Raw genomic sequence first — 27,057 nt, 5'->3', positions numbered from 1 at the left:
TAACTCCGAGGCAAGGATGTGTTGAGGGAAAACATTTGTCTGTGTTCATCCATCCATTATCTAAAACGCTTTTCCCGTTCAGGGTCGAGGGGGGGATGGATCAGATCCCAGCCGTCCTTGGGCTATAGAGGCGGGGAATGGTCAACAATCAATCACAGGGCTGACATATACAGACAAGCAGTCAGGAGGTGAGGATGTCTTTGCACTGTGGGAGGACCAGGGATTCAAACCAGGAACCAGTCACTGTTCTATCACTGACAGACCGATCAAGGTTTCAGTCGCAAATTTACACTCAACATTTTGTACAAAATCAATAAATCAGGCTGTATTATAGGAGTAGTAGGAGTAACACGTCCCCTGGATGTTCTGTACTGTATAATAGATGAGCATCGCGTCACATCAGTCTTAAAGCTGATTGGGCCTTTTACAACATATGTAAATATTGAAGTGTTCACACAATAAGATGTGGGGATGAAATAAAGGCGCTCATCCCAAGTTAATGATTGCTCTGCTTGCTTTGGAGAAGTTTCTGTCCATGCCTCAAAAGCAGGAAATTTACAAAGGTGTATTTTTGCTTAACCCCAGCTTCGTTCTTTACGGCTGCAGCAGGAGGCGAGTGCTGGCTGCCGGTCTGTCGCTCTTAAAGGGAGAACTAATCTTCTTCTAGACCTGCAATTACACAGCACAACAAGATGCAACTTCAACTATATAAGGATAATTTGTTGTTTTACATTTTGTTTGGACGTCCTTTGAACATTGTTTTTGTTATAATACTAAATCTCCTTCACAAATGAATCATTTTAATGGTAGGCTACTAATAAAAAACAAAAAACTATGGGATGACTTCAAAGAAATATCTCACATCTTAAACATTGCAGGAAACAAAGCTGCTTTGACCCATATCTAGAATTTCCAAAAATTAATGAATGCAGCCGATCACAGAAATAGTTGAGACTAATTAATACGTCGTTGTGTTAAATACTTGATTCTGCTTACCCTCGAGAACACAACGTTAGTAAGAAAAAAAGAGACGGTTGCTATGGCAGCGACTCCAATCACAGGCTCTGGGGACTGACTGTGACCAAATCAGTCTGAAGAAAAACATCCGGGCTGTTTTGTCGTCAGTTTACTGAGAGTAAAGAAATCTGAGTGAAGACGTAAAAAAACAGACAAGGAGAAACCTGCTGAACTTAAAACAGCACATGAAGTAAACTCATAAGAGAACGTGTTCCAGTGCTTAGTATTAACCACAGCTGGACACTTACTTGACCAATTTCAAATCTTAATTTTAGAAATATGGAAGGACACAAACCGAAGGACAATTTCACAGGAACACACTGGACGACTCGGACAGACCGGAAAAGCCCACACCTGTCGTTTGTACTAACGAGACACGAGCTCTCAAGGAAAACTGCGAGCTCAAACGTGACGTCAGGTCAAAAAGAAATTGTCAGCTGGCTCTCCTGCAGTGTGTTTTGTTTTGTGGCGAAAAATCTGAAGAACTATACATATGAAATCCTGGCTGAGAAAACAGATTTTGTTCAGCTTTATTTCATTTACAGTGCGAGCTGAGGGCGAGTTGATCGAGTGGTGACGCTTCCAAGTCGCTGGCTGCTGCTGCTGCGGGTACTCTGTCGGAAACAGTCCAACCAGGAGTCGTAAATATCGAACAGGTTTAACTTTTATGAAGCAGTGAAATAATCGGAGACACACCACACTTCAAGAGTCTTTGGACAATAATAATAATTAAAAAAAATCGGATATGACAAGCCTCAAATCCATCCAGGCACCTGATCGATATGGGGGGCAACCCAGGTCTAAAATGGTCTTGTGTGGCCGGCTTAAGAAGAGCAGTAAACAAGTGAATGAAGGTTTGTCATTTGGCATCATTTAAGGAGAACTGAAAATAATGCCCGTTCCTAAAGCTCAGTGGGTATGTGCATTTTAATGACAACACTGTGTGAAATAATAACATGTATTCAAATATGTGGCAACAATGATGAGAAACATTAAACAATCCAAACAGGGCATCTTATTGGCACTGGGAAACGACGCTGGTTCTACCTGTAATACAGACAAAGGCAGTAGCACGATAGTGTTTTAAGGCCAGATATGATCTCAATAGCATCCCCAGATAAAAGTGTCATAACCTGCTGGAAGCCAAAAATAAAACCTCTTATCTTCTAGAATCTGCCTCGGAGGATCTTTGTTTTTCCTCGTACGGATGCTGATTTTGTTCCTGCAAAACGCTGCATTTAAAGTCGTTCAACTGGGTGCTGAATAGTGTTTAAAAAGAGGAAGATAAAATAATCAGCGTAAAGTCTCAGGCACGGAAAAGAAATATACGGGGAAAAGTTACGTTTACAGTTCTTAGCATGTAAGGTGTGTGTGTATATATATATATACTTTATATATATATAAAGTCAATTTCATCATAATATTTTCCACTTCTGGTACAAAAAAAGAAGAGGGCTCTGTTTGTAGTGTGGCACGTAATGAGTCAGTGATGTCGTCTCTTTCTCTCCGTGAAGAAGAGTCCTCTCTCGTCGCTCGTTACTCTCCGAGGTTCACAGTCTGGCTCTCCAAAAACTCTCTGAGTCACGGTTCTGGGAGAGCAGCCGAGTGTTTGGTCTCCTTGTCTGTCATCGATTTCTTCCCCGTCTGTGCTTGAATGAAGAGTAGTGGGTGGTGATGCACAGATACCACAGGAAGAGACTCTGCGCTGTCTGTGTGGCGTGGACTTCAATACTGGTGTGGAGGCGTGTAGACTACGGTTGGACTGATATCGGTTACTGGTGCCAAACACAGCTCATTTAGGCTTTATACTACTATTTGCCAATATTTACACTTAAAGGTCACATATTACGCAAAACATTCTTCACCATGTTTCTCTAACTCTTAACATGTGTCTCCAGTCTGTCTACAAATGATGAGAAAAGTCCATCCTCTCTGTCTTCTGCCTGCTCCACTTTTCAGAAAATGTGTGCTCAAACAGGCCGTTTGGAGATTTTCCCTCCATGACATCACAAAGGGCAGTAGCCCCTCCCCGAGGTGGGTGACACTCCCACAGCTAGGTGTTTGTTCTGCCCTCTGAGTCTGCCTTCTCACCGTCAACAATAGGACATGGAGCCAGAAAGCAGCGAGTACACCCGAGCCCTTCCAGAAAAGGGGGCGTGGTCAGCCACAGCTCATTTACATATTTAAAGCTACAGACACAGCCTGTTCTGAGCAGAGCTGAAATAGAGGGGTTTATAGACATGATCAAATACAGGATCAGAGTGGATTTACAACAACAGAGACGTCTTTAAACTGGTTAAAAAGGACGATAATATGTGACCTTTAAAACGGTTTCTCTTAATTTAATTACATTATTGTCGTTAATGGTTTTATATATGATGCTCCTGATCTATAATAACTGGACTTACTGCTTGTTGGTCAAGTAGTAACCCCAAGTCGAACCATACCCACGGTCACTTTGACACCTGTAGTTTGGTTCAAAGGGTGTGTCTGGGATTCCTAAAAGTTGTGAATGTATTTGGCTAATAAACGGTTAATAGGCAGTATTAATATAGATTAAAATTAGACTGGTTAAATTTAGATGAAGCCCATGAGTTAGACGTTAGACACAAACGGACGGTGTGTGTGTGAACCACGTATAAAGACCGCTCAGGAGACCACCTTGGTCAGCAGGTGGATTTTGCACAAGTTGAATTCATCATTAACAGACTTAAAAAGAGCGCTAAAAAAGGCTAACCGATATCAGTCGGACCTTTGAGTAAACTCTTCACATAACATCATCCGACAAGCTTCTGACCGATTCGTAGGTCCATATACACGCTGTGCTTGTTTCAACCTTTTTCCTCCCCGAGCTCGGTGAGAGAAAAGGGGACCTGCTGGAGGCCGGGTGTGTTCCTCAGCTCTCGTCGTCAGGATGTTGCTGTTCCAACAGTCGGACGTGAGTGAAGGGAAAGTGGCCTCTTTTGCCCTTACACTCCCCCTCCCACTGGCCGTTCACGTTGATCTTGGTCACTTTCACCATGTCTCCAACCTGCCGATGACGAAAATAAAAAAATCAAGATAAACGCCAGGGCCGGAATCCAAATACAAAAAAGGTTTTCTCGCTTAGCTTTGTATGAACTGGTACGATCAGTTCATTCAAGTCTAAACTATCAATAAGAGCTCAGGCCCACAGAAAGAAAAGTATTGATTGACCCAACAGCTGCAGGACAGGAAACACACAAATGGACATCCGTGTTGGACTGAAATGTAAAGTCAATTTCTGTTTTGATGAGGGGGGGGGGGGGGGGCTCTGTAAACTTTAATCGTACGACAAATTGTCCCCCACTAGAAAGTTTTGTTTGATTGCATGAAAGATGCAGTTTACTTTTTTTTCACCTTTCTGTGTCATGAAGGTGTTGAATTGAATTGCTCATCCAAAAACTGTAAGTGTGCATCACGCTTGGCTGCAGACAGGAGCCTTTAAATACATTTTAAACCAACACTGCCCGCTGTGAACGAGATGCTAACAAACAGTGTTTATCTGCAGTGACAGCACTGTCTGCATGACTGTGAAGCATGACGTCACCCGGCAGGCTGAGCAGATACAGCTTTATAAGCACGGTCTCATGTCTTTCAGTCTGCTCTGTGTCGGACGCGTGAATATAAACGCTCCTAGTTGAATAAACTGAGCGGAGCAGCGAGAACACTAAAACAAGCGGAGGAATTTAAGAGGAAGCTGTGTTTAAACTTTGCTAACAGCTTAAAGCTCTTCAGGCAGTTTATGGGATTAAGCATCACTAAGGTGGTACAGCTTTTTCTACAGACAGACCCAGTGTCAAAGTGAGAGCTGCAACCAAGCTAGCTAACAGTGTCCTTTGGTTCCTCCGGACAAACTATTTACGACTTCCTTTTCAGCGTTGGTCATCTATGGAGATGTGAGCCAGCAGGGTAGGAGCATTGAGCTTCAGTTTGTTAACATATTAAACATTTGAGTTTGAGCACTTCTACATCAGGGGATGGATGTGAAGAACTGTTTGAGGACGGCGTGGTGCTGATAGCTCTGTTCAGAGGGGCAGTTTTAGCGGTCTGCACACGAGAAATCTTCTGTTTCAAACTTGGACTCGACTCCTAAAAATTATTTAATAAATCTGCACGTGTGAATTTCTCACTTATTTCTGCGTGTTCACCAGTAAAATGTCTGTGACGCTGAGTGAGCGGGTGTGCAGGAAACGTCAGAACCTTTGGACTGACGCTGGTGTGGGGGTGATGCCTTAAAGAGAGTCCCAAGACAAGTGGGGTCCAAACGCCCGCCCCCCCACTGTGAGCTCAGATCACGCTAAGAGGACTCTCAACAGACCAGTTGATGTCCGACTGTCTTTAGTACCGTTTGACGTACTAATCGGTGAAAACACTGTTTCTTTATCGACTCCAAGTAAACGATCACAAACAAGGCGCCTTGTTTTACTGGGCTGCAGTGCTAATGAGTGTACAATGTCACCCTCACATTAATCCACTGGTGTGTACATAAAGAGAGGCCACTGTGACGGATCTGTGTCTGTTTTTCTATAGCGCCATCTCTGCTGCGAGTGTCTTCATGTGCGCCGTCAGCGAGCGTTTGTAAAGATACTTTGTGTGTGTTCACATGCGTGGCTGAGCTGTAGACAAACGGCACAATGGAATGCAGAAAACCAAGAAGAAGAAACTCAAAGAGGTTATGAGTGAATGGAGGAATATTCTTGGAGGGGGGGGGGGACGGGTTGCTACCTCCAAAGCGAGCGCCGTCTTGTCGTAGGCGTTGGGCACCCTCTTCTGAATGGCTCTGGCGTAGACCGGTCCGTTCTGTAGGTTAGGGAGCTGAGCGTTGACCACAGGCTGAGCGTACTGGCCCGGGTCCCCCAGTGGGTTCGCTTGAGGGGCCCCTGTTCCATCTGTGCTGCCCACTACCCCTCCAACGTGCCCCCCATGTCCGGTGCCCACAACGGGGGGACCTCCGGCAGTGGCAGTGGGTGAGGAAGGCCGGTATTTCTCCACGTAGGGGACGGGGATCATCCCTGCTCGGCCTTCCTGGTTAGCGGCATTCCACCACTGATCCTCGGGCTTCTCCAGGACACGCAGGATGTCCCCCCTGCGGAAAGGGAGGTCCTCCTCATCGTTGCCGGCAAAGTCAAAGAGCGCCCGCACAAACTCAGCCTCGTCGGACTGCTGTGGGATGCCAGCAGAGGAGCTGATGAACCCTGTGTGCGTGGACTTGTTGATGGGTTCTATTAGGGTGGTGGTGTCCAGGTAGTGGATCTTGTAAAACTCAAGCAGGGACGGCAGCGCCTCAAACTCCTGATCCCCGATCCGAAACCGGGGTGGGGCCAAACCTGAGGGACGAAGAGGTAACTTTGTTAGTTTACAGAAAGTTAAACCTGAAAACACACAGAGTGGCACCTTTAAGAGTCAACACTGGATGTTTTAGGCCAATGAATGACTCAGACGATGAATCAAGTTTTATGTGAGTCAGTTTGGGTCTAATCCTGACTGAGGCAGAGCGATGAGCAGTGGTATTAATGGTCTTTACATAAGACTACTTTAAAGTCTCTTTAGTCAAAATTGAGTCAAAATATCAGCTCCAGTGCTTTTATTCATCAGTTTAACTTTAGGGAGGCAGAGGTGACTAAATCCTAATGAAAAACGCAGCGAAGACAAAGAGCAACAACAACAGCAGTAGACCTCTAAGAAACACGACTTTGTATGTGTTCAGGGCAGGATCACAGACATTCCTGAAACGCCAATCTAAACCAGTCAACCACCAGTAGTGACAGCCCAGTCTACCCATCACCATTCAAACAGCAGCCCAGCCCATCTCCACACAACCCTTTCTTAAAAACTAAAATAAAATTAACACATGATCCTAAGAAAGGTGGTTTAATTAGTTTAGCCTGACAGGTAAATTGGAGGCTAAATACCACCAAACTCCATTCAAAAGGTAGCACATTTAGCCTTAATTTGCTCATTCACAAACAAACAAAGCTAACACAACATTAGTGTTACTTCTGATTTACTTTAATTTGTTATACATATAAATCGGCTTTATTAAGAGAAAAATAATGAAGTATGTATACATTTAATTTCAGTCAAAGAAGATGAAACTCTGTTGCTCCCCGTGGCTAAGCTAAGAGGCTAGCTAATGCTACATGGGCGGTAACGAGCAGTGTAAGTCATAAAACTTTTTATTTTTCTGTCCAAAGGAGTCGACATTTACTCACGTTTTATTTAGCCGAATTTAAGATAGACATCCATAAAACACAAGAGAACTCAAACTTTGACGATGAAAGTCGGGTACAAGGCGATACATCGAGATTAGTTATAATGTGAACATTTCCTGACGGTGTTTGGTACGAGTTGGAACGTAACGAAGGCTAACTCCTTAGCAATAAAACAAATAAAAATACATGTTCAGATCATGCACTAGGGTGACCATGTGCAGCCCGATTCTTCATCCAGGTGTGAAGCTGTGAGGTGAACATTACCTGAGCCAGACTGCCGGTTGTTGCTGCTGATGCTGTTGATTATATAATGGGAGACTTTTGAGTTCTCTGACACGGAGAGCACGTAGTCTCCTGGGCTGGTGATCGAGTCCCTCACCAGAAACACGCCGTGTCTCTGCCCCTGAAGAAGAGAAACCGCATCCTGCCGACCCAGCCTTCCCCAGTACCAGCTCCCGCGGTCTTCGGCGTCAAAATTACCAGCCATAGCTGCGAAATCCAGTCCGAGGCTTTGAGGCCTTCCCCCCTTTAGCCTCTCCCTATCCGCGACTCATACAACAAACTTTGGTGGACTACAGTTCCCCCCTTTCTAGCAACTTCTACGAGTCATTGGCAACACTGTGAGGTCAGCAGAAATCATCTTTCACAAAAAGACACCAAACACTTTAACGTGTAGATGTTAAAATAAAAAATTAAAACAAAAATCAAAACTTAAAGTGTGCAACAAGAAACTCTCCCGGACTGAAATGGCGGATCTCGGGAAAAGTTGACCTCATCTACCGGAAGGGATGCCTGGTCAAGGGGCGTTCAGGGACCATTAAAAAACCGCGTTAATATTTTTTTCCTACATTTCTACCCATTTAAAATCCCGTTGTTAATTCGGTACACAATGTGTCCACGTTGTAAGAAAAACAAATCAGCTATTATCATAATATTGTATTTAACTAAAGGAAATATCAATTTAAGTAGCGACCAAATCAATACCGTCTAACAGTTGTAAGGCCCTGAATGCACCACTATTAAACTTTTTTTTCTGACTTTGGTTTCCACCGATGAAGATTTTAGCACGAGCACACGTGCTTTTTTATTATTTTACTTCACTTTAATAAACATTAAACATATTTACCACCAAGAGGGTGATGCTATAATCAAATTAAAGCACTTTAAGTACAACAGCAAAAAACAACTGCTGCTCTCAAAGTGAATCTCTATTTCTTAAATTAAAAGAATAAAAGTTTCAGCGTATTACATGTCTGGGAGATTTAAAGCGGTGGTTCGCATTTTTTTCTAGCCTCGTGTCTCTTAATCTGAAATCGTCAACCAAATTTCTGACTTTCTCTCAATCAGTGAGATTTATCTAGGCTATTTATGAATGAAGAATGGATCTCACTACATCACACCAGTAAACAAAGAGACAGAACAGAACAAACGCGTTTATAAAAGGCTGCGCAATCCACTTTTGAGAAGCACTGATTTAAAGTATCACAAGTTCTTGTTGTGCATGAAAATAGCATTTAATAGCTGTTGTAGCTTAGGGGAAAAAAAGGTGAATTGTCTTAACCCATTCAATAACACAAAAGAACTTTATGGTTAAAAACAGCCAATTAAGAATCTTCACTCAACAGGAGACATTTTGTGGTCTTCAAAGTTTTCAAAACTGTGATTTTTTTGTGTGTGTTTAGAACCCAGGATAAAAAAGGAAATACTCTAGTAAGTGTGAAATGCAGTGATTTGTCAAAATGTGCTGATATTTAGCTTTTTAAGATTGCTTCCACATTGTTTACCATTCTTTCTTACTGAAAGTCCCCTGACAGAAGAAGTCTGCAGTTTCATAGTTTCATTCTGCTAATGTGTTAAAACATAAACACTTACAAACATAGTCCTTGTACGTGTAAAACTACCTGGTAATAAAGTCGATTCTGATTTTGATTTGGAGAGAGAAAAAAGCACATTTTTGATTGGCGGTCTTCTGAACTACATTTATTTCACCACTAGATGGCAGTGTGAAAATAATATGGATAATGGATCAACAGAACCGTGGAAGAAGGGACACAAAAAACCCTTAAATGAGAGAACAGACGATTGAACAGGAGAAATAACACGAAGAGACCAAATGACGAAGAAGCTGTGTCTTTAAACCTGAGGCTTTTAATTTTATTTTGAAAGGGGTCGGGACATTTTTAGTGCCTTTGCTTCATACTACTTGCATGTGTATTATCAATAACACATATTTATAACTAACAATAATTTATTTTAATGAAAGCGTACCATCTGAAATATATGTTATTCATTTTTAAAGATTAAAGATTTGATTGCCTGAATTTGACCTCTGATAAAGAAAACGATACAACTTTGAATACAGTATTTTACATCACGTTTTTTTTTTAACATCTTAATTACTTCTGAAACAGTCACACTGAAAATCAAACGTTTAATAAAAGTGCTTTATTTTGCTCTTCTTCTTAGTGGAGCATCTTTTTTTCTTTTTTTAAACAGCGTTGATGTTTCCAAACACTGACTGATCAACAACAGGTTTTACAAACTGTTAGTATTTTCTTTCTTTTTTTCTTTTTTTAAGGCGAGCTAATCTCCCACTTTCTAGCATTCATCTGACAAATCCACAAAGACAACCTCCCATTGTAAATCTGAGAATCACACACATCATGAAACATCTTCAGCTGTAGCGTATAAGAGTCAGAGTCAGTCGCTGTGGACGCTCCACAGAATGAGGAACTCTGTAATGGTGAATTCACACTCACAGTCCAAAAATGGAATCAGACCTTTTCTATTATTTGGCAGAAAAAAAATTCGACCCCACTTCCTGAAAAGTTGGGACGTTTTGTAAAATGTACACCGACTGTAACACTGTTTCATTTAAGATAGCACAACGACAACATTTAAAAGGTAGAAACTGACATATTGACACACAGAGGGGCTCCATGTCAGACTGAGATTCGGACCAGGAATCTCCTTGTTGCTAGGCAACCACCACACCACCGTGCAAGCACATAGACAACTCATGAGGACGATGTCTAACCAAATTCTGGACAGTTAACAGCAGCATGGCTCTGTATCAAAGAGTCCAGGACCCTGCCCCAACTTTTTTTTGGAACATGTTGCTGCTATCAAATTTAAACGTGGAGTCAGGAGCTTGTAAACACACAACGTTCAAACCGGGCCCCCTCCTCCCTGGCTTCCATCCTTCCCAGAGACGTAGCGTTTACCTACACATGCCTGTCCAACAGAAAGCAGATCAACTCCGCTTCAACGGGTGAAATCAAACTAAACGTTTGCCCCTTCTCTTCTCTGATGCTACGTCTACGTACAACATATTCGCCTATTTAAATCACGTATCCACCTCAAAACTCACCTGCACGCTCTCATTGGCTGGAGGACACCAAACCAGCTCCCCATCCCAAAACGTCTGAACCAACCAAATCATGACAATCCAGTGAGAGACTGTGCTGACACATTCACCAGCACACGTTTACGGAGGCCGAGGAGGAGCGTGACTTTTTGTGTGAGTCTTTTTTTTTTTTTTAGGTCAAAGCTGCTGACTCGACCTTTAAATTGGCCTTTTGTCTTTCCCCCCAAACAATTACATTTCTCAGTTTGAACACCTGTAATGTTGTCTTTGAGCTTTTTTTTTCCACATTCTGTCTTCATTCACATTTTACACGACGTCCAAACTTTTTTCAGAGACAGGGTTGTATTTGTCAATCGATAAAGTCGTTGTTTGTTTTGAGAATCAAACAGGAGTGGTTTCTATCTGTATGCTCGCTGAGTTTTGTCTTCTCATGACACACTGTGCTTCATGACATCTACAGGCTATAGATAATGGACTCTGATGCAGAGTTACTCAAACGTCTTCAGGTGGTTGTAGAGCGACTGGACGTATGTGAACACACACATGGGGTCGGGCTTGTCCCCCATACTCAGCATGTCCTCCACCTCGATCAGACGCAGACAGTCGGCCTGCTGCCTGGAGAGACAAGTACATACGGACGTGAGAAAGCACGATTATTAAAGGCAGTCCTGAAAAACCTTCAAGCTACAACCATTCAAAGAGCATCCGAACACAAACTGCTGACTTCATCTTCTCCTAAACGATCAGTCACTCGTCACATATTGGACCCTGTTTGTGTGTGTAACGTCCAATCAGAGTGTTTGTTTTTGCCTCTAAGTTTCTGAACACATCACCAGACGATCCCTGCAGAGACAGAAATCAGAGGAGCTCTGAAATCACTCTCGAGGGATGTTTCTGCGTGAAGACATTTGAGAGAGGGTGCGGCGGTTCTTTTCTTATTAGCTGTGTAGATTTTTATGAACTGTTTGTAACTGTTAGCCGTAAAAACCTCAAGTCGGACCTCTGATTTAACGCTTCAGTCCCACACTCACAGCCTTCGCTCAGTCCATGTTAGTCGTCTTACTCTGCGGTGGTGAAGGCCTGCTGGAGGTTTTGTCTCCGGTTCGCCGGCTTCAGCGCGTTGTAGTCAAACTCCAGAGGGAAGAAAGAGTGAACCAGGGCGCAGAAAGCCATCCCGTCGCTCCAGCTGGACGAGAAGTTCTGGATGTCTATGTTCTGAAAGAGAGACATCGAATGTGTCTTTATGTTTGCAAAGGTTTCAGGATTATATATAAAATCATTAAGAGATCAAACCCTGCTTTCAAAGTCAAGAATCAACACAACAGTGACGTCTTATTAACGGACCTGGTAGCCGATGGTTTTTGAGCGGCACCACTCCAACAGAATCTGTTTGATACCGCTGGCGCTGGACACCCCAAAACTCTGAGAGCGCTTCAGTTTGGGCTTGGAGTCCTTTGGTCTGTTCAGGAAAAAAAAAAAAAAACTCAGTGTACGATAAAGTGTCCCTGCACCTGAGGCTCACATGTATGACTAAAAACTGTGTCTCACTTTGTCGGTTCTGAGTTCATCCTCTCGAAGAGAGCGCGTTTGGCCTGAGCGCCGTTCGCGCGTGGAAGCGTTTGTGCTTTCATCACGTCCAGGTTAAACTCCACGCCGGCCTTGTTGGCTTTCCTGTGACGGACAGGGTAAAAACACACATAGACACAGATATGTTGCTAAATCAAAATGAGTTTACGAAATGCTACAAATCCAGATTCATTTTCACATCTTACTTCTCCAAGTTTGGCGAGAAACTGGATTTTATGATCGATTTGGAGGGGAGGAGCTTCTCTGCAGAAAACAGAAAAATACAAATAAAAGAAGGAATATTAGAGAACATAGTTTTGAATCAATCACATTTGATTTTTTAAGGTTTTGTGAATTTTACTGTGTTTTACCTGCAGGCTGAGGGAAGCTCACACTTCTCTTCAGACTGGGACTGGGAGTCTTGAGAACTGGTACTGAAGGAATAAAGAGATGAAAAACAAAGGAAGTAAAGCTCCTGTGAAGACCGTCTGGTTTGAGTCATTTTTGGCGCCCCCCTGTGGACAAACAGTTACTTCTTCTCTCTTTGCTCATTTATAAGACGTGTTTTTAATTAAAAAAGAATCACTTCCTGTTTTCATTTTAACAGTTGTATGTCTGTAACAGTTGATTGCGTAACACCCATTTAAGATGTATTGTGTTGCTTAGTTTCGAGGGGAGCGACGTTACAACACGACGCCTTCTTTTCATCCCTGAAGTTACTTTGGAGCGCCGCTTCTGTCATAGATAGACGCCTGTAACTGAGCTCCTACTTTCTCTTTGCCTGTTACAGAGGTGAGACGGTTTCATCAGTGTGTGTGTGTGTGTGTGTGTGTGTATGTGGAACTCCCGCTGTGTGAATGAACAGACCAACATTACACTGTCGCAGAATCAGCGTGAGTGTACCAAAAAAAAAAACCTCCGTCTGAAAAGAGCTGCCACGTGAAGACGATGGAAGGAAGGAAACACGACATTAAGTCGGGCAGAACTCACCCCTCTTAAAGGGATATTCTCCAGGTTTGACCCCAGGTTCTTGTGATGATGACTGAGCGGACGATGAAGACTCGGCGTTCGGTGCAGTCATGGCAGAAACAGGGAGCTGAGGCTTGGGTTGTGAGACGTCTACGGAAACGGAGAAAAGGAAACATCTGAACTCAGGGGATAAAAGACGCAGCACAAATGCTTCATGTGTTGAGAGAGATTAAGTTTTTTTGTGTATTTTGACAAACCCAAACTTTCTTCTGATTTTACTGACCACGTTTGAGAAGATATTCGCCTCTCTTGATGGTCGGGGATTCTGGCACGGAGGGACTCAGCGCAGACGCAGGACTCGAGTCAGATCTGGGTGCAGCTGAAGTCTCGGAGCTGCTTCGGGTCACGGCTGATAGCAGAGGATGAGAGACCGGTCCCGACTGCTCTGTGGACCTCTGTTCTGTGACTCCAGACGGCCCTGAACAGGAGAGAGAGAGCGGTTGATTATAGTCTCTCACAGGAGGAACCTGTTCATCTCACCCTCAGGAATAAAAACATCCTTCACATGATGACATTCATCTGATTAAAGGTCTATTACAAGTCAAATCTAGATCAGGTGTTAGTTGCTATGGTGGTTGTTGGGTGCAGCGCTGTAGACAGATCATCCATGGACGCGCAGATTTACAACGAATGGAAAACGCAACATTTCCCAATCTGACAATCCAGAGCGCTGAGAGCAGATTCTGCATGTTTATGTAAAATCAGGTGATCAGCAGGCCCCGAAGAATGCAGGAAAAAAAATACTCCATGTGTAGAGCAAGAGCAGGAAGGACAGCCTCGTGGTCATGTTGCCAGCTCATCGTCCTGGCTGCAGTTGCCATGGGTTGGAATCTAACCTCTGACCTTTGCGGCAGGTCATCCCCCTACGCTCTCCACCCAAGATTACCTGTCTCTCCTCAGCTGTCCTGTCTCATCAAGACAACATCGTATTAAATAAAACAGAGCAGGCTGAATGCAGATCCAACATGACACCTGGGCTCCAAGTGGAAGCAGTATAGAAGTATAAACTGGAAGAACAGACTGTTCCAGATCAAACATTTCAGCTTGAGCAACACATTTTGTCTGTGCGGTGTCGCCAAAGTCGGTTACTAGGCTGTGTGTGTGTGTGTGTGTGTGTGTGTGTGTACAATAACATGAAATGAAAAACCCTTCAACTGACCTCTCGAGAAAGGGAATCCTGTTTCGTCCCGTGTCGGAGCTTCTGCTGTTTTTGGAGCTGGTGCCGGAGACTGGGCAGGTTTGGTGGCCATGGCAGTGACAGGGAGGTGAGGCTGGGGTTCATTATCTGAAAGAGACACAATCTGAATACAGAATGAAGTCCAAATGATGTGGATGCTTTAAAGTGGTTCAGTAGCTGGTTTGGATTTCCTCCTGATAGGTCGACTTAGAGAGCAGCTGACATTTTGAAGAATGACTTTGGTTCCTGTGATTGAGAGCGGCCTGTGTTTCAGTGTGGTGGCATAAAACGAGAATTTAAATGACAAAAAATATAATTTCCACTCACCACATTTAGCAGGAGACTCTGCTGGTTTGACTGGAAGTTCTTTAGTTGTGTTGGCAGCAGGCTGAGCGTCAGAGCCGGCTTTTGTCACTGAAGTGATCGGCTGATGAGGTTTGGTAAGAAGACCTGATTCTTCCTGGTCTGGATGAAACAATCAAACGGTAAATGGACATGTCGAGCGCTTCTCTAGTCTTCTGACTACTCAAAGATTCACACACTGATGGTCGAGGCTGCTGAGTAAAGAGTCCAATCAGGAGTGACTAATCCCGTTCATACATATTCATACACTGCTGATGAAGCAGCAGGAGCAACTCGGGTGAGACCAACATTTTAAAATGAAATGCAAAATAGATTGAGTAGACTAAAAACACAGGTGGACAGTGATCACAGTGACAGCGGGAGACAATGTTGCTTCACATAATTCATGTTCCCAGGTTCAGTTGAATTGATATGGACAGACTATAATGTTTTATCAAAGACATTTTGGAGCCCTAACAGAAATGTGTCCTGTGTGATCTCATGCTTCAGACAGAGAGGAAAGCATGGAAGCTTTCTTTCTATATGAAGCTTTAAATCCATCTTGCCGATAGGGAGGATTCTGGAGTCTGTTGGGACCCTGGACATAAAAATATTGGGAGCTCCTCCAACCAACCGTTTTGTCTGCCAGGGTCCAGATTCGTCTTTCTTTTTCACTTCCAGACAGATCATTCCTCAATTTCCTTTCAATTTCACAAACTTTGTTTTTCAGAGGAATAATGCATGCAAAGCTGAGCAGGTCAGTTAGAGTGAGTACTGTCACACGGTGCCCCCCTTAAGGAGGTTTCCTACTGTCATTGCAAAATTGTGCTGCTTACAAATGATTCACAAAAAAATGCATAAAATCCTTAAACTCTGTGTGAGCTTCTTAAACTCACTGACCGGGCTTGTTGGAGGTTTCCACTGCAGGCGTCTCTGCCGTTTGTTTGGTGAGCGTTCGGTAGGACTGGTGAGCAGCGTCGACAGCATGAGCCACATCAGAGTCCACCGCTGAGCTCTCTAAAGGAAGGACAACAACAAAAAAAAAACCAAAGGTGACGTCTGCTCATCCTGCTCAACTCTGCAGAGCTTCTGAGATGAATCACCTACCGAGCTTTACGTTCTCTTGTGCAGCCGCTGCAACGTTTTTCCCATCAGTGCCCTGTTCAGGAAAACACACAAGCTGGTAACATCCCAAGAGTCTTTTCACAACACGAAACCGACATGTTCAAACGGCCCCTCCTGTATAGTATAGTATAGTGTGCTCTTACTGGAGGAACACGACGGGCTAACGCAGGATAATAATCCATAAATATCATCCAACTATAAATACGTTTCCATTAGTTATCCATTTTTTTGTATATAAAAGATTGACCGTCAAAAAAAAGAAGAAGATTGTATTATGCAGTGATTAGTCACAACTACAAAGACATGTATTCAAATGTTCATGCTAAAATAGTGCCCCCCCCCCCCCTCCGTCACCTCAGCAACCCTACTTAAAAAAATGGGATATAAATCCACTTCAAACTTCACCTATCGGCTCTAAAAATAACTAAATGCAAAAAGTCCAAAGGAAGAGTTCCTCTGAATGAAATCCCAACTCAGTGTCTCTTGATGGTGAGACAGTTGTGCATCACCTGCTTAAACCAGTGTGGATCTTTTTTTTCCTCAGCGACATCAGTCAGCTGATTTTATTCACAACAAACAAAGTTAGATCTATTGTGTGTCAGACTTCTGCACGCCGCGGAGCTAAAAATAATCTGTGGCCTTTGTCATCTGTGATAAATGTGTGTGTGTGTGTGTGTGCACTCACTTCTCTGAAAGTGTGATCTTCAGCTGTTAACAGCTGAAAACCTCTTTAATGACAGCTGTGGCCAACAAACCCATGTTCCCACTGAGAGGCTATTTTAGATTTTGCAATCAGCCCCTTTGCAAGAGTTTCCGCTGCACTCTTCTTACATCCCAATATAGCCCCAAATGGATGCTTTGGAAATCAGGCAGTTACCCTGAGTGGTTCAAACGGGGCCTAAGTATATCAGCCTGAAGCTTTGGCCAGTATTTGCCCCCTCTCCGAACCCCTAGACTTTTGCTTTCCAGAGAACTGCATGTGGTCTGGCAGCACACCCAATAAAGCCATTTCAGCCAGTCCGTCAACTGGTCGTCAGGAGGGAGATTAGCACCAGCGTGATCTTTGGGCTCCATGCTAGCTCCTGAAGGATATCACAGTCTGACTCAGTCTGACCCCGTTAATCTCGCTAACCCCTGTCTGAGTTCATCGTGGGTCTCTCCTGGAAACACGTACATATACTTTTGGTTGGATACCAACAAACACAGCCACACAGGCCTGTCAGTTGTATCGAAGGCGAGATAAACATAACCGACCAAATGGTTTTAATGACCGCCGATGATTCACAGCAGAACTGAAATAGAAAACAACCTGTGTCAACATGGCTAATATCTCATGCATGATACTTCTTCGTTCCAAAACTAAAACTTGATTTAGACTCAGGCCTTTGACCCCAGTGAGTAAAACCTGTCCAGCTTTCAGTACAGTTGACGGCCCATCATCAAACAGACCAAGTTACGGATTAAGAAGCTTGAATGTTTGAGTATTTGACGGTTAACAGAGGAGGACTTGAGCTTTTTAGGAGCTAGCTTCTAGCGGCCATTAGTGGTACAACAGTATTCAGACACTGGCTTCACTTTGCTAGTTAGGTTAGTTAGTCTGTTTATTCTGTACAAAAACAACGAGAGATTAACATAAAAAAACATGTGAAGAGATGAAAAAAAAAAAGACACACACATCCCTTAGTGGTTGCTGGATCAAAAATAACACAAAGAGTACGGTACGGTTGTCAAAAGGTTCGATACTGTGATCTTTTTTCATGCCACGTGTTTTCAGAACTATCTCTTGTTATTGATAGATAGATAGATAGATAGATAGATACTTTATTGATCCCGAGGGAAATTCAAGATCGGTAGTCTCGAAAAGTGCCGAAGCTTTCAAAGAAACTCTTCAGATCTTCAGTCATATGTTCAACTGAAACCTTTCAGGGGACAAAAGACATGGACAGACCCGTCCAGGTTGGACAAACACTTTGGACAGTGACAAAGAGTTCGCCTTCTGTCTTGGGTGATAAAATCAGAAATGATCAAACATGAAGTGGCGAGGACTTTTTATCTTCGTGGACCTTTCATGACGATGTGGAACGACACCATTTCATCTTTTTTTTTTTAGAATAACATCAAAATGTATAAATCTATATGGTGACAATCATCCCAATAAGAATAAGTGTGCTCTAGAATCAGAAAGAACTTTAGGAAGTGGTCCAGTTCTGGCCCCTTTTTTACTCCTCCCCACCTTCGCTGCTGAACTTAACAGATTTCAAAACCACTCAGGGAAAGATGATATTGGAATTTGAAAATGATGGAGCTAAACATTAACCTATGAAGCAGTCCTCCGTCCTGAGGGGATTAACGGTTGGTACATCTGAGGGGCTGACGGTGGGGAAGACTAGTTGATTTGAGCATGTAGGAATGTCGGCGTTTGGACCGGACAGCTGGTCGTCCCTCTTGGGGGTGTCGGCTGGGGGGTATTATTGACAGGGACCTAGACGCAATTCAACTTTCCGTTTGGAGATTTGAGACTTGGATTGGCTGGTGAGAGGGATTCCTTTGGGATTAGGGTACAGAGCTTTATTTATGTACACCACTTCAGCGTGTGAGTTACGTCATGCACGCCGCGGGCACAGTTAGCAGCACCTATAGTGGGCCGCTCATCGTGTCTGTCCAGCTAAGTCCTCTACGACCACGGCTGTGGCTGCGAGGTCGCTGCCACATTTGCAGGACTTGACGAATCATATAGTAGGGATCAGGACTTGTATTCCTCGCCATGTTACCTTCCTCTGTTCAGAGGATTTTTCAAAGTAGTCTCAGGATTATATTGCAGCGCTGCAGAGGTGCGTTTAAAAGCATGCAGAGGCTCCAAAGAGCTCCAGCTCAGTCCCAAATCACAGACCCAAAAATACATGTGCCCTTTTGGAGGACCTGCTGTTATAGAGCGGGTCATGAGCGTAGGAGGGGGGTAGGTCGGGCTGAAAGTTTGTATGCATATGTTTTCTGTTTAAAGACATTAACCCCTTTGGATATTCAAGTCAATAACTCTTAGTCAGTAACGAACGATAAGGACCTGATAATGTCTCAAAATACTGATTTTAGGCGATGCAGAGCTTAGATACAGAAGTGCCACTGCTCAGGGATAAACGTGTGAAGCTGGAGTCAGAGGTTAAATATAAATTTGGATCATCATTGTGCGCAATCCTCCAATTCTACATAGGCCTTTCTCCCCAAAGTTAAACCCATACTCTAATCCACCGCTTCACATGGAGGTTTTTATAGATCAGGAAAGCTCAGTGCATAAACATGCCTGACTAAGGGGATTTATTCATGAACAGTAAAGCCCCAGGATTGGACGATGTACCGCAGCGTTCTGATAAACAGAGGACAGCTTTGTGAATAAGAGTTTGTCTGAATAGATAAACCAACTAAAGGTGTTCGGAGAGAGTCAGGCTTTTGCATGTTAAGAGGCTAACACAGAGTCTCCCCCCTCCCACCCCTTCAAACACAAAGACAGAGCTGCTGAGATTCCTTGGCATGGTGGGATGCTAATAGTACCGTGACATAAGTTTGTTTCCAGACAGACATTAGCACTAATAAACACAACTACACCCTTCATACAAGGAGGCCACGGGCTTCTCTAAAGGAAAGCACACGGTTGACCTGTATGACGGGTAAACATTGCCACGCTACAACGTGGAATTATTTGTCAAGTCTTAGAGCTTGTTATAATGCAATAGATCCTTTCCTGGAATATATGCCTTTTTCATTGGAAGCAAGGCAGCGTAACGCGCCAGATTTATCAAAGTATTTCTGTTGTTAAACCATCTGCAGGGTTTTTTCCCGAGCTAATAGCTATTGAAAGATTCAGTGTATAAATGAGTTGGCAGCCTCTGGTGTTTAAAAATGAAGCCAGTGTGGAAGTGCAATAAAACTTCGGCTCCTTGAGGGTTCGCTTGGGGTCAGCTGTAAAACCAGGAAGCCCCGTATGCAACCTAAATCCAAATGTCCAGCAGCAGAAATGAAAATGTTCACAGCCTGGTATAAATACGATAATATCTATCTGAGTGGTTGATGTGTTTATCTTTCGGTCACAAGTTCTGCATGATTAGGTGTGTGATCGATTTGACTTCAGGCGGTCACTGTTGCAGTTTATCAGGAGGCTCATCGTATTCGAGATGGTGACAAGTTTGAAAGTGGAATTTAGCGTCGACCTTGTAAATAACGTTGTGGTCATGTTTTGGTGCTCAGGTCCATTTTAAGCTGTTTATAGCTTTGTTACTACCCTTCAACAGCCATCAGGTTTTACTGCTGAGGTGACAAACTCATACTGAACAATGTTGTTTATGTTGGTACTACTCGAGGCTAGAGTGGGTTGAGTTGAATCTTTACTCTATCATCTGTAGATAGGCAGTGAGTACTCACGTTGATTTCAGCATGTCTCTTTGCCCTCCATGGAGGAAGGGCTGGGGCTCTGCCTGCAGCTGCAGCAGCAGCAGCAGCAGAAGCATGGTTTAATCCACCAGTTGGCCCTGATGGTTCAGGAAATGTCGGGGTGGACTGACTCGACTGGCTGTTCTCAGAGATGAGTTGCTGGTCGTCTTGTAACTTGGACGGCATTGGTGCATGTCCATTCACGATACCGTCCTCCGCGTTCTTTCTTTCCTCTTCGGCAGGACTTCTGTCGATCTTGACCCCAGCGAGACCCTCCACCAGGCGGCTGAGGGCCTCCATCTTTGCCCTGAGCTGCAGGTTTTCCTCCTGCAGCTGGGTAACCACGCCGGCCAAGGGTCCATGGGAAATGAACAGCTCCTCGATCCTGTGCTCTATGCGCTGCTTGAAGGCACTTACGTCCATGTGCACCTCCCTGACGGCTGCTTGCAAGGTGGCCTGGAACTGACCCAGAGCCTCGCTAACTATTGCATCCTGAACATTCATTGCGGCTTCATTCATTGCTTCTCTAATGACTCTCAGCCCCTCTGAGATTTAAGTCAACTGTGTAACGGTAAACTCAGAATCCAAACCTTCTTGATTAATCGTTTTATTCTTACTCGTCGATCTCGATCAAAGTCCATCAAAGTCAAAACTAATTCCTTCAATCTGAAATCTTTCGATCTTTCTTCAGTCTGCCATGCCAGTGTTTCCAGTGAAGTTCAATCTCAGAAGGGTTTTAAAAGATGACCCGGGTTACTGAGAGAATCCTTCCTTGGCAGTACCTCACTACTCCCATCAACCTCCATGGAGGACGTTTCTCAGCGTGCGTATTCTCTTACGCTCTCCTCTCATCTGGTCAAAGTAAGAGCAGCCGTTATTTATACGTCATGGAAAACTCGTGCACAGAGTTATCCAGGGAAAAGAGATTACGTGCTGCGTGGACGGATCAGATTCATGCAAGAACTGAAGAATCATCAAACTAACCTTTCAAAGGGAATCCAGTTGAATCAGTTGGCTCTCACTCTTTGCTAGCATACCTACTCTGTGTTTCTGAAATGTTTACTCCTGCTGCGCCAGCCAAGGGTGCCTGAGCTATCTGTGGCGCCTGAGCTTGGGAGCGACAGGTTCGCCTCTGTATTTTGGGACATACAGGGGGCAGGAAAAGATCAAATGGGGGGGAAAGGAGGGGCCAGGATTATTCAAATGTTTTTGTCTCTGGTTGCTCCTTGTTAAACTGTGATACGAGACACTTCTGGGCGTCCATTTCAAGAATTCTGATGCCTATGTCAAAGTGGAGACCAATTTCATTCTGGAGAAGGTTCAAACTGGAGAATGTCCAATATCATTACTGATCGGGGATGGGGATGGGGAGGGGTCTCTGTTTAAACTCTATATAACACATCAAGGCTATGACTGAAGGAGCTGACAGAGTTGGTTCATGGTTAATATTAGGACAAAGTAAAACGCGAATGTTACTTCAAAACTTCAAAACAAAAAGGTATCAAATATCGTCGACTCAGAAGGATATATGTTTTGTTTGTAAACATCAAATTAAGCTATATATTTAATGAATTATCATTGTTTTTTTACATTTGTATTTAATTTGTATAATTTGCAGTATTTTTGTCCTTCTCCTCGGCATGACTTTTTTTTCTTTTATGATGTTAAATTCTGCTCGCCGTTCTTCGATTCATCCCAACACCTGTGTCAATAGGTATCATCCAGCACTCTTTTACTTCCTGTTTATTGTTATTGGCTAACGGCTGAATGGAGGAGGAACTCAAAATATAATGAATAACAATGGATAAAGATACATTTACTGAGTGTGTGTGCTCTCTGTGAGCGATTGAGTGACAGCACTGGAAGTTTTAGTACTCGTCACTTCTCATCTGAGTCTCGGACGTCATCTTGAACCAGCAGTGCCTCTCAGTGGCAATAAGGTGATATTACATCAGGAAGACGACCTCATGACCAGAGACCCTGTACACTCTTAATCTTAACTATGCATAATTCAAATGCCAAGATCGTGATGCAAGCAGCAACAATTATTTCACTGCTTAGTAAATCAAATACTAAAAGAAGTATTTCCAAAATGAATTCATATATACGTCTTTTCTTCCCCCAATGATCCCTGCTTCACATGAATAAATATCCTCCTGTTTCTTTACTCTATTATGACACTAAAGTGAAAACACTGATACATATACTTCACTTTTTTCCAAATCTTTTCACACCAACCATATCAACGAGGAAGGAAACGATCAGCAGATTAATTGGAAGTTGCCACCATTCTTCCAATTAGTGACAATTTTCAGTGACATTTTCATTCAAATAAACACATGAACACTATTGTTGGGAAACAACCAAGCAGCAAACTCCGGTCTAGAAAAATGAAGCCAATTCAGAAGAATAAAATCCTGCAGTTCGTCGAGTTTCCGCTTGATGCCGAGTGCAGAAACGGCAGAAGTTTCATACATGCAGCAGGCAAAAAAAATCTGTTTTCACAACATAGATAAACATGTTGTACAGCCTGATACAAAATAACCCAAATAGGTCTGATTAATTATTCTCACATTACGAGGGGTGAATTTTTAAAAAACTTCTGTTTTCATTTTGAAAGCGATCGGTGTTATCCGTAGTTAAGCACAGATACTGGACCATGATTGACAGGTGGGCGCGGTGTAACGGTTCATCAGGAGGTTTAAAACCCACCTCAGCTCTCAGCCTGCCGTGAGGTTGAGATTTCAAGTATGCCAGCAAGCCTCCAGCGCCCCCTGCAGTAGGAAAACATGGCTGGCGTCACCTTGTCTGTTAATATTTACAGTCTGCGGAAATAACGCAGATTTAAAGCCAAGTTCTTCCTGGTTTTAAAATAAAAATGTGAAGCAGATAAAAATGCAGACAAGACAAGGAAAACAAAACAGAGACTTGTTCAAAACAGTCTAATCAAATGAAATTTATTGGATTTAAAGGGGTGCTCTGAATTCACAAGTTGCAGCTACAGTACATAACTCCTCTTTTATTAACATTTTTTTTAAGCTATTTCATAAAACAGTCCATTCTCTTTTCAGATCGGAAATTTCCTCAAAATAAAAAGGTCACGCTACAAAAAAAAAAAAAGGACAGATGCATCGAATTTGATATATATATATGTGTGTGTGTATATATGAAAAATTAGAACGCTATCAAAAATAATGTGGGGCAGCGAGTGGTGAAGGTCGTGAAAGGTTCTGCGTCAGACATGGCAGAACAGCGAGTGATATGGACAGCAGGTCAAGATTCAAATCCAAAAAATCTCCAGAAATATACACATCCATCTTCTGTGACAAAGAAATCAAAAACAAAAGAAAACACGGCAACAAATCAAGACAATATATCTTTGCTTTAAAGGGTTTGAACCTTAAATGATGCATATTCATTAAAAAAACAACAAGGTGGGGTTTGCTTGAGAATCTGAATATTTAGATTATATGCTAACAAATGTGAAATACTACGGATTATTAACACAAAAGCCACTAGTTCAACAGAATCAAAGGACGACTGTTCCTCTCATCCCAACAGTAAATGCATAGCAACTTATTTAAAAAAAAAACAATGAAATGAAATCAAAGTGGTTATTGATGACTGCTGAGGACACCGAAGTGACAGACACAGTCGTTCTTCTTTAAGGATATGACGATAAATACGACCACAACCTGTAAACACCGCCTGCCTCCGTGTAGCCGATTTCACAAACGGAGATTTGTGGGCATCAAAAATAGATTTTTCACAAGACGTGAGACCAGATTTCATTTTCACTGTCCTATAATCAACATTAGCCCGTGCAACACAGTTTTTTTTTCTTGTTGCTGTATTTTAATCTGATCTGAAATCACTTGGGTTTTTTTTGAGTCATATGAGTGCATCAAAGCAAGAGGAAACAAATGATTAATATTTATAAAAAAACAGTTCTGATGTTATCATGTTTTTTCTTTCCCAGCTCAAAATGACGCCTGGAGGAAGCAGAACCCACCATGAAGTTATGTTTGAAGCAGCAAACTCGTATATGAAGTCGGGAAGTGGATGGCCAAGCGGGCAGCCCGGATTCTAGTCCAGCTTGTGGCTTCTTTCCCGCATTGTCATCCCCCCCCCCCCCTCTCTCCTTAGTTTCTCACTCTATCCACTGACCCATCCAATAAAGGCAAAAAGCCCCAATATATATACTTTTTTTATAAAATACGTCAAAGAGTGTTAACAAGTCATCAATCTCATTCACATCTCGTAAATCCAGAACTGCAACCACCTGGTGACCTGTGCGTGTGTTAGCTTCACACAGTTAGCACATATTTTGTATAACTTTGGTTGTAAATTAAAAACATGACCTTCCTCAACCAGGACATTCATTAAAGGGAACATGGACACCGACATTTGCCTCTTTGTTTCTGTTGGCTTGAGTTTCATCAAGACTTAAAATTTACAAAGTGTAATCATAGCGCTTGCTAGCACTCAGATGAGAAAATATTAGCATTAAATCTACAACCACTTAGTATTGTGTTAAGTTAATAAGAAGGGTACTTGCATAACAAAAACTGTTTCAGCATCTAGCATCTGAATGGACCTTAAAACATTTGTGCTAAAGTTTAAGCATGAGATGAACTAAAGGTTTAAGCATCAAACGTCGCGACTAAGCTAAAGCTAAGTTGCAGGTATTTGCTAAAGTGAAAGTCAACCATGCTTCAACGTGTTTAATATTAGTGTTAGCTTGAAGCAAGAAAGGACACATCAATATAAGATAAAGTGTTAGCATGAACCCTAAAACAAACAGGTATAAAAAGGAGCGAGCTCTTGCGTAAGTGCTGCGCGTAGTGTACGCCACATGCTAATGCTACACACGCTACTTTTTGGTGTCCATGTTCCCATTAGGCGAGAGTCACGGTTAAAGTTAGGGATGCAACGATACACTCGAGTCACAATATGCCAAGTATCTGTCTTCAACAATTTAATTAATTTTCTTTTTTTAATAGGGAAACTAGATCAAAGTCATTATGTGGAAGAATGTCGCCCTCTGTTGGTTAAAAAAAATAGCGTATCGAATTTTTACTGCGTTGCGAGGTATCGTTACATTCCATCAAAATCTCGCCTCACAAACAAGTTCAAGAAAAACTTTTTTTTCCTGTAATCTGTAACATAAAGTTTATAATTTTATAATCAGCGCCATGACTTGGACTATGTTCACAATATGTGCCTGAATTAGAGTAAGATGTTCCCGAAGAAATAAACTGCTGTTAAATACGATTTATTTATTTCCATCCATAACGAAGCCAATAAAAATGTGTCACTCTCTGGGACGCAAAGAGAACAAGCGCACTTCAGTTTTATAAATGAGAAGTGGATTATTGCATCGAAAGCAGGTTTATAAAAAAAAAAAAAAAAGATCTCTCTTCACATCGTAACACTTGACATAACGGACAGTCTTTGGTTTACCAACCCTTAGAAGTAAAAGTATCATCAATAAGATGCTTTAAAATGATCAAATAGAAAACAATCAGCAAACCAAACTTGATGTAATCGTCTCATCATCCAACAACAACTTCATCAAACTTCATCAAACCCTGAGCAAAGAGGATGAGCTTAAGACTTTCTACATTAAGAAACGATCACGTGACGAAGAATAAATGATATGTGCACTCTGTGACTCTTACTGAGGGATTCTCCGGTTCTGGATCGGATGTTTTCATGCATTTAACGCGGCCACATCAGGCAGCGATCCAGACTCCGATGAAAAAAACAAAAAAGTGGCTCGTCTTTCCACGAGTGTGGAATGAAAAACTGGAAACTGCAGTCAGGTGTGTGTAGCTTAACTCTGGGCGAACCAAAAAAATCTGATATTGTTACTGACTTAACCAAAAACGAGGTACCGTGTTTTGAGAAGTAGGAACTTTTACGTAAGATCCCGTAGTTCTTCGGACGCCTTTATGAGGGAACAATGTTAGCTCTTCCTTTGGAGGAGATATTCTCATAACTACGAGAGGACCCTCGAGAGACTTGGTGTACTGTAATGGGTTCAAACGCCCTCGTTAACGCATCGCCACAATCACCGTCAGTCTGAAAGCCTCTGGAGCAGCTCCAGTGGTGGCCTCATTAATGAATTCAAACGAACAAATCACAAGTGTGGTTTCAGTTCACACACATCCTTTTCGAGTTTCGACCATGGCGTCCTCCATCTTGTTTTTAATGCTACTATAACTGCAGACTGGCAAACATCAATTCAATGTTCTCATTGGCCTTTCATCGGCTAAAGCTTAAAGAAAGCCCCAAAAGGTTATCCTTAGGGATCTCCTTGTTGGGTAGGTCCTCAAAGGTAGTCTCAAGCCAGTAGGCGGGTTCAGTGGGTTTAATGGAGCAGGTCTCGACCTTACATTTGAATTCTTGGACTCGTATTCTTACATCTACAAATGTGTTGTGTTTTTATTCACCGGTAAAAACTGCCTGGATAAAAATCTGCTGCGATCAAAAGCAAAATAAACGGGAACTTTGAAAAGATAAAACCAAAAGGGGAGGTGAGGAATGTTATGGTAGCTATCTTTTTTTTTACGTTGGTTAAAACATTAAGTGCAGTCACGTCTTCATGTCTATGAATCTCAAACTTGACGTTAGCGTGTGACATGTAGTCATGATGGCGTAAAAGCTGCTTCTTCAATTCTCCCTCAGGTCGGGCTTGTAGTGTGTTAGCTGTAGTCGTGTGAGGTCACTGTGGCTGAAAACTAAAACGTGTATTTAATGGCAGCACAGCGGAGAGG

General features: G+C 42.7%; 2 protein-coding genes across 3 annotated transcripts; both read right to left on the bottom strand.

The window, feature by feature from the left end:
• Positions 1-1,926: 1,926 nt before the first annotated feature.
• LOC306832106 (adapter molecule crk-like) lies at positions 1,927-8,046 on the bottom strand. Its single transcript, XM_079356527.1, has 3 exons — positions 7,515-8,046; positions 5,764-6,365; positions 1,927-4,048 (listed from the first exon to the last, which is right to left on the bottom strand). Exons 1-3 carry the CDS (start codon positions 7,735-7,737, stop codon positions 3,914-3,916), a joined length of 960 nt encoding a protein of 319 aa, XP_079212653.1. The 5' UTR covers positions 7,738-8,046; the 3' UTR covers positions 1,927-3,913.
• A 2,922-nt stretch (positions 8,047-10,968) lies between these two features.
• LOC306832219 (uncharacterized protein) lies at positions 10,969-22,107 on the bottom strand. 2 transcript variants are annotated; one of them, XM_079356719.1, is made up of 14 exons: positions 21,263-22,107; positions 20,270-21,130; positions 15,839-15,890; positions 15,632-15,748; positions 14,717-14,854; positions 14,372-14,497; positions 13,436-13,630; positions 13,174-13,302; positions 12,555-12,617; positions 12,390-12,447; positions 12,166-12,288; positions 11,962-12,076; positions 11,681-11,832; positions 10,969-11,232 (listed from the first exon to the last, which is right to left on the bottom strand). In XM_079356719.1, exons 2-14 carry the CDS (start codon positions 20,795-20,797, stop codon positions 11,106-11,108), a joined length of 1,923 nt encoding a protein of 640 aa, XP_079212845.1. In that variant the 5' UTR covers positions 20,798-21,130; positions 21,263-22,107; the 3' UTR covers positions 10,969-11,105. The 2 variants fall into 2 exon arrangements, with proteins under 2 accessions (XP_079212845.1, XP_079212846.1); XM_079356720.1 differs by having other exon boundaries at positions 20,270-22,107.
• Between the last annotated feature and the right edge of the window lie 4,950 nt (positions 22,108-27,057).

The sequence above is a fragment of the Symphodus melops genome (assembly GCF_947650265.1).
Source record: "Symphodus melops genome assembly, chromosome: 11".
NCBI lineage: Eukaryota > Metazoa > Chordata > Actinopteri > Labriformes > Labridae > Symphodus > Symphodus melops.
This window is presented reverse-complemented; position numbering and strand designations above follow the sequence as displayed.